We start from the raw sequence: 14,932 nt of genomic DNA on the forward strand, positions 1-14,932 counted from the left end.
AGACGCCCAGTGCCCGCCTCCGCCTGCTTCTCCTGCGGCCTTCCCCACCATCATTTGATGGCTCACGTTACAAGTGATCCTTTAAAGCACAGGTCGGCCCGCTTCTCTCAAAGGGCCAAATACAGAATATTTTAGCCTCTGCGAGCCACACGGCCTCCATCACAACCACGCAACTCTGCTATCGAGCGCAAAAGCAGTCACAGACAGGATGCGGAGGAATGTTCCTGTGTTCCGGTAAAACTTAAAGGCAGGCAGCGAGCATGGATGGCCCAGAGGCCGCAGTTTGCCAGTCCGGCTATAAAGCTGCAGTCGGGTCATGTGACTCTGCCCCTCCAAACCCTCCAGCAGTTTCCCGTCTTAACTGGGCGAAAGACAAAGCCCTAGAACGACCTCCTAGGGCCTCCCTGACCTCTCTCCCTCTTCCTCTTTCTCACTCCACTCCAGCCACATAATTGGCCTTCTTACTCAACCAACTGCCCAAATTCAAAGCAACGTCAGGGCCTGCGCCCTTGCTCCTTCTGCCAAAGACGCGCTTTCCAAGCTGACTGACGATTCCACTCATTTCCTCCCGTTTTCCACTCCAATGTCCCCTCAGCAGGGAGGCTCATTCCATGTGTGGTAGCAAACTCTACCCCATTCCACGTTACCCATGCCCTTGACCCTGCTTTCTCTCTCTCTCCCCACAGCACCTGCCATCTCACATACAGCTTGTCCGCTTATCGGCTTATTGTCTTCCTCCCCACAACAGGAAGGGAAGCTGTCCACACACTTAGGTCACCGGTCTTGTTCATGATCTCCCCAGGGCCCACAACGGTGCCGGGCACACAGGAGGATGTAACCACTGCTTTCTGAATAGATAAATCAAAGACTGCTTGGTATTGGGTGTTGCTATCATTTGCTTGCAGCAGAAGTTCAAAATCAGGAGTGCACGTGTGCTTTTGTGGACTCACGAAGCCTCTGAAAACGAGGTACGACACTTACCCGTGTGCTCACCTACACTGCTCTCTGGTAACGGCTGGCAGCTTTCTTCAGACTCTCGAAGGGGTGGTGGCCCCAAATCACTGTCACTGTTCCAGCCGAGGGGACGCTATCTCACACGCTCCCTCCGAGTCTATGCAGTCTAACCTGGACACATTTTAACCCAGGGGCCCTCCATTTTGGGGGCTCCCACGAGTGCAGAAACAGCAGATTCAAAGTGGGTGGGGAGGCAGGTCACTTCCAGAGGAAGACGTAAGGTCAACAGGGCTGGGAATTAGCCCTCAGGAACCCAAAGTGATGTAGCCTGGACATTCTAGAAAACCCCACCACGAGGATTCTCTCTTACGCACGTGACTTACCCATATGCCTGAGGCTTCCACAGACAAAGCCAGAAAAAAAAAAAAAAAACACAAAAACCCAGACTGAAATCATCCCACAGCCGGGGTACCCGCAGACCACCCCAAGTGAAGGCAGCGGTGACCTCACAAGACCCGCGAGCGCGTACAAGTCCCCCTCACGCGGACTCCAGAATAAATGAAAACAATAGATTCATTTCCCTTATTGTGTTCCTTTGATTGTGTGTTTGTCAAGAGTCAAGATTAATCACTGTAATTCATAAAATTTATACTCAAGCTTACCGCAGTTCTACACAACAAGGCTGACATTTCCAGCAGCTCTATCGGGTCATTTGTCTCGCGCACGGAGAACACATTTCTCCCGGTGCTTACCTTTCAGGAGCGTTTTGTCTGGCGCTGGCCTCCCCTCCGTCATCGCTTCAGCCAGAATTAACTTTTGGCGAAGTTGCCTGTTGCGGACTTTAAGCTCCTTCAGCTCCCCCTGCAGCTGCAGGACCTGGCCCTGCAGCTGGGTCACCAGCTCCTGGGTGGCGGGGAGGCGGTACACATTTCCTAATGACCGGGACGCTTTTATCAGGATGGGCAAGCGGGACTTCTTGGCATCCTGAAGAGACACACGAAAAGGACAATGAGTATACGTCCTCTGGTCACGCAGGCAACACGTCCTCAGGCCGACCTCGTACAACAGGATTCAAGCCGGCCGTCCACACTTCTGGTTCCTACAGTGGCATCTAAGTTTATCTCCCGGTCTGCAGAATTCGTGTCTTGGCAGGTTCTTCGTCTGACTGGCCGCCACCAAGCTTTTCCTCGTCGACACCCGCTTGGCCCTGGCCCACCGTCTCCGGACACGGCAGATGCTCAATACACGGCAGTCCTGTCCTCAACACGATCTTCTGAGGAGCACCTTCTTGCTCCTTCTCTATTTCCTCCCCCCGCCCCGCCCCTCGGTCTAAGCCAACCTGCTTCCCGCCCCTGCGAGGCCACCAGAACCACCTCCCACCGAAGTTCTCCCTGGCTACCGAGTCACTGACCCCGCGGCTACCGCCCGGGCGGGCTCAGATCTCCCCACCCGCCTGGTGTGGGCACCTTCGTTTCCACTGGCCAGCCCAGCCCTCAGCCCCTCGCTCGCGCCACCCCAGGCCCCGCCCCAAAGCCACGCCGCCTCAACACTCCCTGTGAATCACGCTACCACCCCCTCACCGTGCGTCCCAAACCCGCGAGTCCTTATCAGACTGCCCGTTACGCTCATCACCCACGCGCCCCACTTGCCGGGCTCCGTGGATCCCTGCCCCCGAGTCGTCTCTGAGGTCTTTCGGCTCTCCTCGCCCCCCACCAGCCCCAAGACGCGGCTGGTGCTCACCTAGCCACGGCAACCACCTCCTGAGCGCCCTCCCCCATCCAGCCCTGGCCTTTCAAGTCCACTCTCCCCACTGCGGCGGGCAAGGCAAACCTACCATTCCTGGCCTCTGCTTAAAACTGTTGTAATGCTTCCCTGCTCCCTTATGACAAAGGTCAAAATCCTCACCACAGCCTCCACGCAGAGTCACTGCCCCTCTCCTGCTTCCCTATGCCCCCACACTCACCTTCTATCAGTTCCTCAGTGTCTGTGTTCTTTCCAGCCCAGGGCCTTGGCCAACACCGCCTCCTGTGTCTACAACACTCTTTCTTGCCGACCCCCACCCCTCGCGTAATCCCAATACAACATTAGGACTCAGCGCGCAGGTGCCTTCCTCGGGAGAATGGGCCTTGACTTCCAAGACCAGGTCAGGTCTCTCTGTTAAGGACGCTCACCACCCCCTACACTGGTACCATTATAACTAAATGCCTGTGCAATTACTCGTCTGTCTTCTGCCCTGGCCTACAAGCTCCAGCGCTCAGGAACTCCGCATTTCTTGGTCATGCTCTACCCACAGCCTTCACCACAAGAACATGGTAGGTACTCAACTATTTGTGGAACTAACATACAAAAAAATAATTTAAGAGGCCAAATGGGGGGCCTTTTGAGTGTGGAGAATTTTAAATATATTCAAAAGCTGGGGAAAGGGACCAAATCTAGAATATACGGACTACTCTTACAATTCAGTGACAAAAAACACAAATAACTCAATTAAAAGATGGGCAAAGGATCTGGCAGACATTTCTCAAAAGGAGATGGAGTTATGGCCAAAAACACATGAAAAGATGTTCAATATCATTAATCACCGGGGAAATGTAAATCAAATCACCGTGAAATATTGCCACTCCCAACCCATCAGGACAGCTTATAATCAAAATAATAACAAGTGTTGGCAAGGACGTGGAAACACTGGAACTTATCATGTTTCTGGTGAAAATGTAAACTAGGAGCAGCTGCTTTAGAAAACAGTTTGGTGGCTTCTCAAAAGGTTAAACAGAGGGCCGCCGGAGGGCCCACCTGGTTAAGCGTCCAACTTCAGCTCAGGTCATGATCTCACGGTTTGTGGGTTCGAGCCCCACGTCGGGCCCTGTGCTGACAGCTCGGAGCCTGGAGCCTGCTTCGGATTCCGTGTCTCCCTCTCTCTCTGCCCCTCCCCTAGGCTCACTCTGTCTCTCTCTCAAAAATAAATAGGTATTTTTTAAAAAATTAAAAAAAAAAAAAAAAAAAGGTTAAACACAGAGTTACTACCTGACCCAGCAATTCCACTCCTAGGTATTCGCCCAGGAGAAATGAAAACACACGTCCACACAAAAACCTGTAGTACGTGAACGTTCGCAGCGACATTATTCATAATGCCTGAAAAGTGGAAACAGGTCAAATGACCATCAACTGACGAATGCATAAATTAAATGTGCTACATCCATACAATGGACTGTCGTCTGGCAATAAAAAGAAATGAAGTACTAACAGAGACTACAGCACGGATGCACCTTGAAAACATTACGCTGAGTGGAAGCAGTCGCCAAACATCACACACCGTATGAGTGCATTCATATGAATATCCAGAATAGGCAAACATAGAAAGACAGAAAGCAGATTAGTGGTTGCCGACAGCTAGGGCAGACGGGGGGAAATGGCAAGTGACCACTAATGGGTCAGGGTTTCTTTTCTGGATAATGAACATGTTCTAAAACCTATTACGGTAACGGTTCCACAACTCTCTGTACGTACAAAAACAAAACAAAACAAACCAGTGCAACTACATACTTTAAACGGATAAACTGTAGGTGGGTTATACCTCAATGAAGCTATTATTCTTTTTAATTTTTTTAAGCGGAAGAGAAGGAACCTGAGAGGAAAACGGGAAATACTTGGGACCCTGGGAATGATGAAATCAGCAAGGTCTCCCAAGAAGGAAAAGGGAGGCAGGAGCCCTGCTTGCACATTCTAGGATGTACGATGCTTTCGAGCACGTTCTCCCACAGTCCTCGGGCAAACTGCATTCTCAGAGCTCGCAGGATAACAGAAATTACCAGGCCTAGTTCCCAGACCAAGAACCGAGATGTCAAACAACCCGTCCGAGGCCACACGACGAGAAGGTTAGAGATGTGGCCCTCGCAACGGCTCTTCAGCCTCTGCTGCTCAGTTAAGGAAAGTGAGACACTCTCTGTCCTGAAATTCGAGGGAAGAGAACAGGTTCAAGGACAAGAACAGTCTGAGGTGGTGAAGGGGACCAGCTGGGAGGAAGTGCATGCCTCATCAGAGAGGACTGGAAAATAACAGTCAATTGCTTGGTCCTCAGTCTCCACCAATCTTTATTCTTAGATCCAAATCTGTGTGTCATATGGCAGGAGAAAAGATATCTGCAAGTACACAAATGCCAAAGCCAATTTCAGGCTGGAAGACTGCCGTCAGTCAACCTAACGCGGGTTCTAAAATAACACCGCACAAAATGCTACCTTATGGACGCTGAGCGGAGTCCCACCTACCACCTTATTAAAGATGTCATGACGGGACTCCTCACTTGGCGGTGGAAGCGGGCCAGGAAGGCTCACACACCGGGCTCGACCTGCACACACACGGCCACGTACGAGGCACTAGCCGGTGCTCGCCACGCACTTCCTCAAGTCGCCACTGCGCCAGCCTCAGGTTCCGGTCACACCCGTCCCATCCGAGCCACTGAGAAAGGTGAGCGGTCAGGCCTGAAGCAATCCCAGGTACGTCTGGAATGGTGACAAGAGGGTTCCTCCCTTCCTGGGAAAGGTTTGTGTAGAATATCCCTGTCTGCCTCTGAAGCTGGCCTCCGGCCTCCGGCCCTACTCTTCCTCCTAGCAGCCGACGCGCTCTGGACCATTTTCTGAGCCTTTCCGGGCTTGTATTTTTCATGTGTAAAATGTAGGGAATACCTACCTCCCTCATCTGCTTCCTGAGAAGATTAAATGTGATGATCTAGCACAAACAATCCTGGCACAAACAGAAGACACTAAAAAATAAACACAGTTGCCTTCCTTTTGAAGACACGAGCAAGAAGGAGAACTCCAAACTAAAAAATAAATAAGTAAATAAATAGTTTTTAAACATATTCAGGGAAATTAATAAGTTCATTCGATTTTGCAATTTTCCCCCGCAGAAACTGGGAGAAAAAAAAAAAACAACACCTAGCTTTCCTAATACACAGGTACAAACTAACAGGGCTGGGGGCAGATGAGAGCGTTTCTATCCCAGCCAAATCGCACAAATTTGCATCTGGAGTACCGTTAATATGATGGCAGTGTCTTTTTTTTTTTTTTTTTTTTTTTTTGTCTTTACTGATATCTTTAGAAAACCCTTTTCTAGAAATTACAGTTTTGGTGCATAATTTAAAACAATCAAAAGCAATTTTGCTAATGATATATCTAACTCCCTTTGGTATGCACAAAAGCAGTAATTTAGTGGTCAGAAAATAAACTTAATTCTCCATTCTGATGCTATGAAGCAGTGTGTACAGCTGATTTCTCAGATACAAAACACCCATCAGAAACAAGAACACCAACAGCCATCGCTGGAGCTCTATTAGAAACATGACCTACTTCTCCACCAGAACACTCACATCCCCCTGCTGCGGGGACCAACCAACCCCAACCCCTCGGCCCAGGAGGATTTCAGTAAAAGGTCCAATCGAACACTGCCAAGAGAGCCTGGCTTTTAATAATCTGGCATCTGTGATGGTATTTGAGGAGAAGCACAGAGACGGCATCTTGACCGAAGCAAAATGCACTCACCCAACAAAACCGGACCCTACCACTTTGGGCCAGCAGGAGCTGGGGGCCAGCCTGGGAAAGGGCATGGCTGTCCCAGCTCCACCCTTTAACTGCTGGCTACCTGCGAGCATTCAAAATCTGGCTTCCTCAGCCCTGACAGGTGTTGTAAGGATACGAGAATGTAGACAAAGCTCACAGAAAAGTACCTCTCCACCAGAAAGTCTGCGTAGGAGAAAACCTAGGTTCTCGGCCCGACTCGGCCCGACTCAAGTCATCACAATTTCGCTGCAACCTACAAAAGTAAGAGTCCACCTGGAGGTGGAAGTCATACAATTTCTGGCACATTCCCCACGATGGAATTCTACAAAGCCATTACCAGGAAAGATGTTCCTGGTACACGGCATGAAAGAAAAAGCTACACAAACAGATACATAAATATGACTCTATAAGGAAACCGCATAAATGTCATGCTATAGAGATAAATAAGACTGGGCTGGGGGGAAGGTTAAGACAAAACACACACCTCAAGGTAGAGGCTAGACTAAGTACAGGTAGAGGGAGATACTGGATTTTATATAAATCAAGTGGGATCAGAGGTGAGTTTTGAAGTCTTACCTCTGTATAAAAGAAGAAATTAATAAATAATATACAAACAAGCTTACTTTGTGGGTCCCACCGGGGAAGGCAAGGGGGGTGACGTGCCTCCCTGACATTGTGCACAAGTTCTCCGGCTGACCCTCCATGTGGAGCACGGCATCCGGTGGCTTCTCTTCCCAAGCCTCTCTCTTGCCCTCCTGCTGGAATCCGAGCGTGTCACCCTCCACGGTCACGGTCTGCACGGAGGCATCTTTCAGTTCCGGCTTGGATGCTTCACCTGCCATTTCTAGCCGGGCCGTCCGAGGCGACTTCAGTTCATCGTGAGATTTGGACAACGAGTTGGGTCGGGTGAAATGTCCGAGTTCACCTCTCAGCTGTACAACCATTTGCCTGAGTGACGTCTCAGTTTTACCGTCAAGGTGTTCTGCAGAAACTCCCTGCTCTGCCAAGCATATTCGTTCCAGAAGTAGTTCACGCAGCACTTTCAGAAGGTCAGGCCTGTTTTTCCAAAAGGGAAGGAAATAGAAGAACTCGGTTTTCTTGTGCCCTACCCAGTGTCCCAAGTTTTCCCAACTGGCCTAAAGCCTGCTTAATTAAACTAAGCACACTGACCGCCCAACAAGTGCCGGGACCCACACCAAAGATTTTATCCCAGGTCACCTCATGTGACCACACAAGGTGGGTACTACCTTGTCTATTTCATGGACAAGAGGAGGAGAATTGATTTAACACAAGTATATACAGGTGAGGGCCACGTGGCTCTAAGGACGCAGGCTGGGCCTAGAAAGGAGCAAACAGGGTCATCAAGTGTTGTTGACAAGTGAAAGGTCCGCCCGCCCCCAGCTCCATTCCTACATCCAGGGGCAAATACGGCTGCGGTGGATCCAGCCAACCTCGTGGACCCATCAGTGAGCAGGCCCATCACGGTACACAGTCAGTGCTCAGGAAATAGGTGCTGAATGAAGGGATGCTGTGAACCACTCATAATAGGAAGAGCAGTGGCTTTGAAATCACACGAAAATGGCTTCAAGTTCTAACTCAGCGACTCTTTGGAAGGTCAGGCTCCCCCGCCACAGGACAGCGATGAGGATTAAACGAGAGGGTGTATAGGTAGCAGGTCCTTTCGTGCCCCTGGCCACATGCCCCAGGCTCCCGTGGACCCCAGCTCAGTCTGCGTGGATGCTGTGTGGATGGCACCTGGAGACACAGACAGTCCCGCCTCAAGCACTCCTGGCCTTTCTCTGCTGCACTGGAGCTTTTCCAGGGCTCCCTGATCCCCCGGCAGGGCAGTGGGAAGTGAGAACCAGTTTACATGTGGAGGGGAACCCTCAAGCAGCGGGGGAAGAGAGCTACTGGGGAAACGTCCCCATCTTCCAATGTCTGGAGAGACAACGCTGCGGCCGCCCACGGCACCAGCCAGATCACTCAGGAACCCTTACTGGCTTTGCCTCTATTCCTACCTTACTCACTCTGCTCCCTGGAGTCATATCCCCAAGAAGCCACTTGTACCTGAATCCTTACTTCAGGCTCTGTTGTCCCAGGAACTCAAACAAAGCCAGCATGTAAAAGGCTGCAGAGCAGTTCAAGAAGAATCCCTGTGGGTGTTTCTTGTGCTAGGCCCTGGGACAGGCACTGAGGGTGCAAAACTGCCTGCAAGGCCTTAGCCTGGGTTGGAGACAAGGTATGTCAACAAATCATTGCTCCACGGGGTAAAAAAAGCAAACATGGGCCCGGCACAACTTTTAATGGGTTACGGAGCCACGATCCCAGGGTGTCCAGGGCAAAGGGAAATGGGACATTCTAGATCAGGCAAACAAGGGGAACACAGATGAGACATGATGGAGGGTAAGGGGGTGAGGCTGAAAGCCAGGAGGGGGGAACTGAGGCGTGACAGCAAAGGCGAGCCACTGCAAGGCTCTGTGGCAGAGTGCCCGGTCACTCGTGTGCTTTGCAGGGGTGATTCTAGCTGCCGTGGAAAGAATGAACGGAGAGACTTCTGTCAAGGGGGAGGAGTGAGTACATTCAGGAAACCCACCCACCCTGCTCAAAACACACTTAAGTGACAGCAAAAAATACCTAACAAAAACATATTATAAGGTGCACTATAGGCCTCAAAGACAAGGTACAATTTATCCAAAGGTCAGAAACTGAGGAGGAGAACCACACATGGTGGAGAAAACCATGGAGATTTCAGGAGCCAGAGGGCCAAGCAGAGGTGACTGCAGCGCCCCACAGGGGGAAGACAAAGCACGGGGGACGGAACTGGCTGTCTTACACGGGCAAACCAAGCACAGACAAGACAGACAGGCCACAACCCAAAAGATCACAGTTCACACTCAAGAAAATAATATCAATAAAGCAACCTGAAGATTTTAAAATAACTATGTATAGGGGCGCCTGGGTGGCTCAGCCAGGTAACCATCTGACGTCGGCTCAGGTCACGATCTCACAGCTAATGAGTTCAAGCCCCGCGTGGGGCTCTGTGCTGACAGCTCGGAGCCTGGAGCCTGCTTCGGATTCTGTGTCTCCCTCTCTCTCTGCCCCTCCCCGCTCAAGCACTCCCTCTCTTTCAAAAAATGGATAAACATTAAAAAAAAACTTAAATAAGTATGTGTAAGTCATCTAAAACATAAAGGAGAAAAAGCTACTCATTTAAGGTGAAAAAGTGACTCATTTAAGAAAGAAGAAACCAGGAGACTGAGGCAGAAAAAGAAGAAAAAAGGGAACAGAGCGGGCAAGGAAAGGAGAGGCCAGTGGGAGAGCTGTTGTTAACTTCCAGGAAAGGGTTACCAGGAGGAGAGGTCAGGGCAATCGGTAGTGGTAGTGACAGGGGATGGAAGAGGCCCTCATCCGTGTTGCGCCCTCTCTCTTCTCTCTGCAATCCCTCCAGCCTCTACAGACGGCTCCCTGGCCGTCCCCCTCCCGGTGTCCCTGCCGCCACTCGCCACTCGGGCATGAGCCCTGGTCTCACCTTCCCCGCTGGGCCCTCAACCGGCAGGGGGAGGCCCTACTGCTGTCTGGATTCCCATCGTCTAGCTCTGGGGCAGAGGCGATTCCATTCAAATCACACAGCCACAGCACGACGAAGCAGGGTAAAAAATCAAACAGCTTACAAAACAAAATTAAAATGTATGGTGCGTTTTTCACTCCTAATATGGAATCATCTAGACGACACAACCCATCTTAAAATTTAGTAAATCCAGACTTTAAAAATATTTCTGGTACTTTAAGCACGTTAAACTAAATTTTCCTTTCCTCTCCTTCCCTTAATATAGATTAAAAATAATGACAATCGCTATTCAGCTAGCCAAAGGAGGCCTGTTACTCACCACAAACAACACACAGTGAAGCCCAGGGAAAAGACTTTACAAATGGGTAGTAAGAGGTGGCCAAAGAGGCCATTACAATATACTAAAGTGGGGTTGCTGTTAAATAAAACATTTCAAGTGTTACTTTGCCAGGAATCTGAGAAACGGATTCATTAAGCCATCGCTGTGATCAGGACCTTTTTAATGGTTCAGTCGAGGGTCTCGCCAGAGGCCCAAACATTGTAGATACACCCTTCCTGAGAATCTCTGCCACAGAGAAAAGGGGTAAAGGGAGACGAACGGACGTTTGTGAAGCGCTTAAGTGTGTCAGATCCTTTAAATACACTGACTACATTCATCGTTTTTTAAGTTCATTGACTTGAGAGAGAGCGTGAGCAGGGAAAGGGCAGAGAGAAGGAGGGAGAGGGAGAATTCCAAGTGGGCGGCAGGCTCTGAGCTAGCAGCTTGGAGCCCGACGTGGGGCTCGATCCCCAAAACCGCGAGATCACGACCTGAGCCGGCATCGAAACGCTTAACCGACTGAGCCCCCCCCCAGGTGCCCCACACTGACTACATTTAGTCGTCACCATGAGACGAGGAGGTGAGGCAATGCTAACCCCATGTTACACATGAAGAAACGGGCTCATAAAGATTCAGCATCCCTTAGCAAAGGGGCAGAAAAAAGACCGGAACCCGGATCTTTCGGACTCCAAAGAATCACTACCCTCTTTTCTAATTTTCTAATTTTTTGATCACCTGCACTCACTGAAATATTTTATGGAGCACCTCCCACCTGCCATGTAAGGCAGCAGGCGCGCATGGTGAAAAGGAATCGAGGGGCTCACATTTCATTAAGAAGACAGACAGACATTCAGACATACGTCGATAACTAAATAAGACCAGGTAGAGCAATGATAAGTACTATGAACTGAGGGAGGCAAGCGAAGGAGGCAGAAGGTCCTGAGACCGTGTGTAGAAGCAAGGTTTCCCGTTCGTGGTCAGCAACAGAGCTGATGTCTGGCCGAGACCCCACCAGTCACACATACACCTAGGAAAAAGGCCCTCCGGCTAGAGGGAACGGCCACTGCAAAGGCCTTGAGGTGAGAACCAGCCAGGATGCCTGAGGAGCAGAGAGGAGGTCTACGTGGCCGGAGCTCGGCGAGCAAGACGGGGAGGTGATAAGGACAGAGAAGTAGGCGGGAGCCAGGTCAGGAAGCTCTGACCTTACTGTAAGGGCAACGGAAATCCGCTGGAGGGTCTCAAGCATGGAAGGGAATGATCACTGTGGCACGGGGCGCCTGGATGGCTCAGTCGGTTAAGCGTCCACGTCTTGACTTCAGCTTAGGTCATGCATGATCTGACGCTTGGGGAGTTCGAGCCCTATATCAGGCTCTGCACTAACAGCGTGGAGTCTGCTTAGGATTCTCTCTCTCTCTCTCCCTCCCTCTCTGCCCCTCCCCTGCTTGCTTGCTGTCTCTTTCTTAAATTAAATTAAATTAAATTAAATTAAATTAAATTAAATTAAATTAGATAAAAGTAAAAAGGTCGCTTTGGCCAAAAAAAAAAAAAAAAAAATCATTGCAGCCTCTCTGTGGCAAACGGACAGTAGAGGAGGTCATGCTGCCGGAGTCCAGGCGACAGACGGTGGCGGCCTGGACCCAAAGGGAACTCCTAAGCGGAAGGCTGGTGTTTCCCTGACCGATCAAAATCCTGGTTATCCCAGAAAATTCGCCAACAGCTCCTAGCACTTACTTGCTAAGGGAAAGTCAGGTCCCCAGAGGTTGGCTCCCGTGTTTACCGCCACACCAGCGGCATGCAAGGCCGGCGTGAGGGTGCAACGCGACCGGGCACGTGATGCCCGGTGTGTGTGCCGGACGGGGGTGCCGACCACGGTCGGGCCTGCAGGAGGGCCCTCGGAGCCACGAGTCCACTGTCACGGGCCTCAGCAGTGCACCATGAAGGACAGCTGTCCGGAGAACAAGACGGAAGATTCAAGCTGGTGTAAGAAAGCCTTTTCTGACACTACAAGTGGCCAGCGCGGCCCGAAAGCCTACAGAACAGTCACCTGCAGGGCACAGGTAACGGAACCACGGATTGTCACAAGCTTGCCCCCTGGCAGGCAAGGCGTTGGCCCAGAAAATGCTTTCTGGAAAAACGTTACTAGGTTTGCGTTTTCAAAAATCAAGAGACTTAGAATATAATTTGGGGGCTTCCGCTGAAAGACCGGTAGGCTGCGAGCCCCTGTGCTCACACCGCAACCGTCAGCTGGGCCTAAGAAGCTCCCGCCCACCAGCAGGGAGCCCACCCCCCCGCGTCCCACATGCCCACCACGGCCCGTTGTTCTTCCCCCTCCATCCCCCCGCTCACATCACCCAGGCACATCCCTGGGCGCTCCCCAGAGGAGAGCTGCATCTTCGAGCTCTGATGTAACGTGTGGGACCCTGACGTGGAGAAAATCCTCCAACTCTCAAGCGTCAACCACGGGCACCTAACTCCCTGTGGCAATCAGCCAGGAGAGGCACCAGACATGTGCCCCCAAGAGGATGCGCGCTAGGAAAATGCTGGGCGGATGCCAGGGACTGGGGGAGGGGCAGCCTGCCTGAGCTTACAATGACAGAATGCTCCAGTCCTATTTTAGCTACAGAAACGCCGATGAGGCTCAGTCCACCGACGGGAGAGACAGTGGGGTTCCTGGCTCTTGCCAAGAGTCACGGGCAGGAGTTCGCGGCTCCGTTTCTCTGTCTACACTGGAGGAGAGCGCAACACTTTCACTGAACACACACCACCCGCCTGCGATTTTCCTGATTTTCCTTAAACGGTGTTTTCTTCCTCCTCGCGGCTCCCGAGGAAGTGGCCGGAGAGGCCGGGGGCCCTGAGAGAGGAAAGCGCGGCTCCTTCTGGCCCCAAAGCCCAAGCAGCTGTCACAACGGACTCGGACTCGGAAGAATGGGAAGCGGGGAGGGGGACAATCTGCTCCCAAAGGTTAATTTTAAAAACACGAACGTGCGGAACGTTTCTCCTTTTTCGTTTTAAGGCAAACACCCCGAGGTATTTCCTCACACAGGATGACCCCCGGCAGATATGATGAGATGAGAATTTCAGTTCGAGCTCCACACAAAACCGCGAGTCACGACTACAATGGCAGTTTTTAAGCTGCTGCAGAAACCGGAAGAGATTCCGTAGGCCTGATTCCTCTCGCTGACAGCCAGACACAGCCCTTCCTGGGGCTCCCAGGACCGATTCCAGAGGAAAGCTTGTTTCGCTCTCTATACTGGGCTTGCACGAGGCTTTGCTGAAGTCCCCTCCCAGCCACTAGTGTGCAGCCTAATTACTTAATTGCTTGACTGGCACGATTCCTTCCAAGACATTTCGGTGGCTCTCTCGGCTAAATTACACAGCACCGCCATCTAAATCCATTTAGCAAAATGAGTTTGTTCTCCCCTCACACCCGAGAAAGAAACCACTACCGGGGCCCCATGTCTACCTGGATTCCAGTAACAACGTGGCCTTCTCACTGAAAAACGGGGCAAGCAAGTTCATGAGTTCGCCTTCTTCTAGACTCCGGTCTCCGGGGCAGCCAGGCTTGTGGGCGCCGTCGGAATCTAGAATATGGGAATCCGTGTGCCTCAAATATCCATTTTTGCAACCTCCTTTGGAATAATCCTCCACAACCTGCAAATCAGAGTATCCGGTCAAAATACGGACCTGGGAAGAAAGTGAGAGGGTGCGTGCAGGAGAGAGAGAGGACGGAGGCAGAGAGCGCATCAGCAGTGCAAGCCAGCCAGAGGGAGAAGGAAAGCAGGAGAGGGCACAGAGCGGGCTCAGGCTCGAAGGTCCACACACGTGCCTTGCGGCGGAGGGGCTCCCACAAGAGCACGGACAGGTCTACGTCACTTCTCCTCCCCTCGGTTTCCTCATCCACAAAATGGGGAGAACACTGCCACTTCCCCGGGTGACCACGAGAAAAAAAATGAGAGGAAGGGCCGCGTCCTGCCCCCCAGGCATGTGTCCCCCCGCCCCCTGGCCAGCTCCTAGCAAGTTCTTCCTAGGGAGGGTAGGGAGCCCGTGCCATCAACGACCTTGTGGACATCCATCATCTACTTCTTGCAGTGTATCCTCCCCGTTACCTACCAGAAAGGTGCCTCACTCTTTACAGATACATCCTAATTAACATGACTTTGATTTGTCTCATTAGGAAAAGAAGAGAGCTCCTAAACTCCCAGGGAGATGTTATTTACGGATCCACCTTCTTGGGTCACCGAGGGCCCCGAAGGAGTGGCACCGAGGGCCCCGAAGGAGTGGCACCGAGGACGCATCTAGTTAAAGCTTGTGCTGGGCATGTCTGGAGGTGCTGCAATTAGCATTCTTTCTCCCCCTTTCCAAAGCTGTAAATCTCTTCTACCCGTCTATAAATAACTCCCCTTGACTTCATTACTGGTGATATACACACTAGCCATCACACCCCTCTCTCACACTTGTGAAATGATTAAGATTTTTAAATGGAAGACAAGACCCACACAAACGAGCCGTTATTTATAGGGTCTTGTTTGCCACCAA

General features: G+C 51.3%; 1 protein-coding gene across 6 annotated transcripts in view; it reads right to left on the reverse strand.

Moving 5' to 3' along the window:
- The window catches only part of CDK5RAP2 (CDK5 regulatory subunit associated protein 2), a 172,390-nt gene that overhangs the window by 53,457 nt on the left and 104,001 nt on the right, over nt 1-14,932 (reverse strand). For all 6 annotated transcript variants that reach the window (XM_043566251.1, XM_043566256.1, XM_043566252.1 and 3 more), the window contains 3 exons: nt 13,860-14,047; nt 7,133-7,565; nt 1,707-1,938 (listed from right to left, as the gene is read on the reverse strand). In XM_043566251.1, the coding sequence (XP_043422186.1) occupies nt 1,707-1,938; nt 7,133-7,565; nt 13,860-14,047 (853 nt within the window). The remainder of the gene's footprint in view (nt 1-1,706; nt 1,939-7,132; nt 7,566-13,859; nt 14,048-14,932) is intronic.

This window comes from Prionailurus bengalensis, chromosome D4 (genome assembly GCF_016509475.1).
Source record: "Prionailurus bengalensis isolate Pbe53 chromosome D4, Fcat_Pben_1.1_paternal_pri, whole genome shotgun sequence".
Taxonomy (NCBI): Eukaryota; Metazoa; Chordata; class Mammalia; order Carnivora; family Felidae; genus Prionailurus; species Prionailurus bengalensis.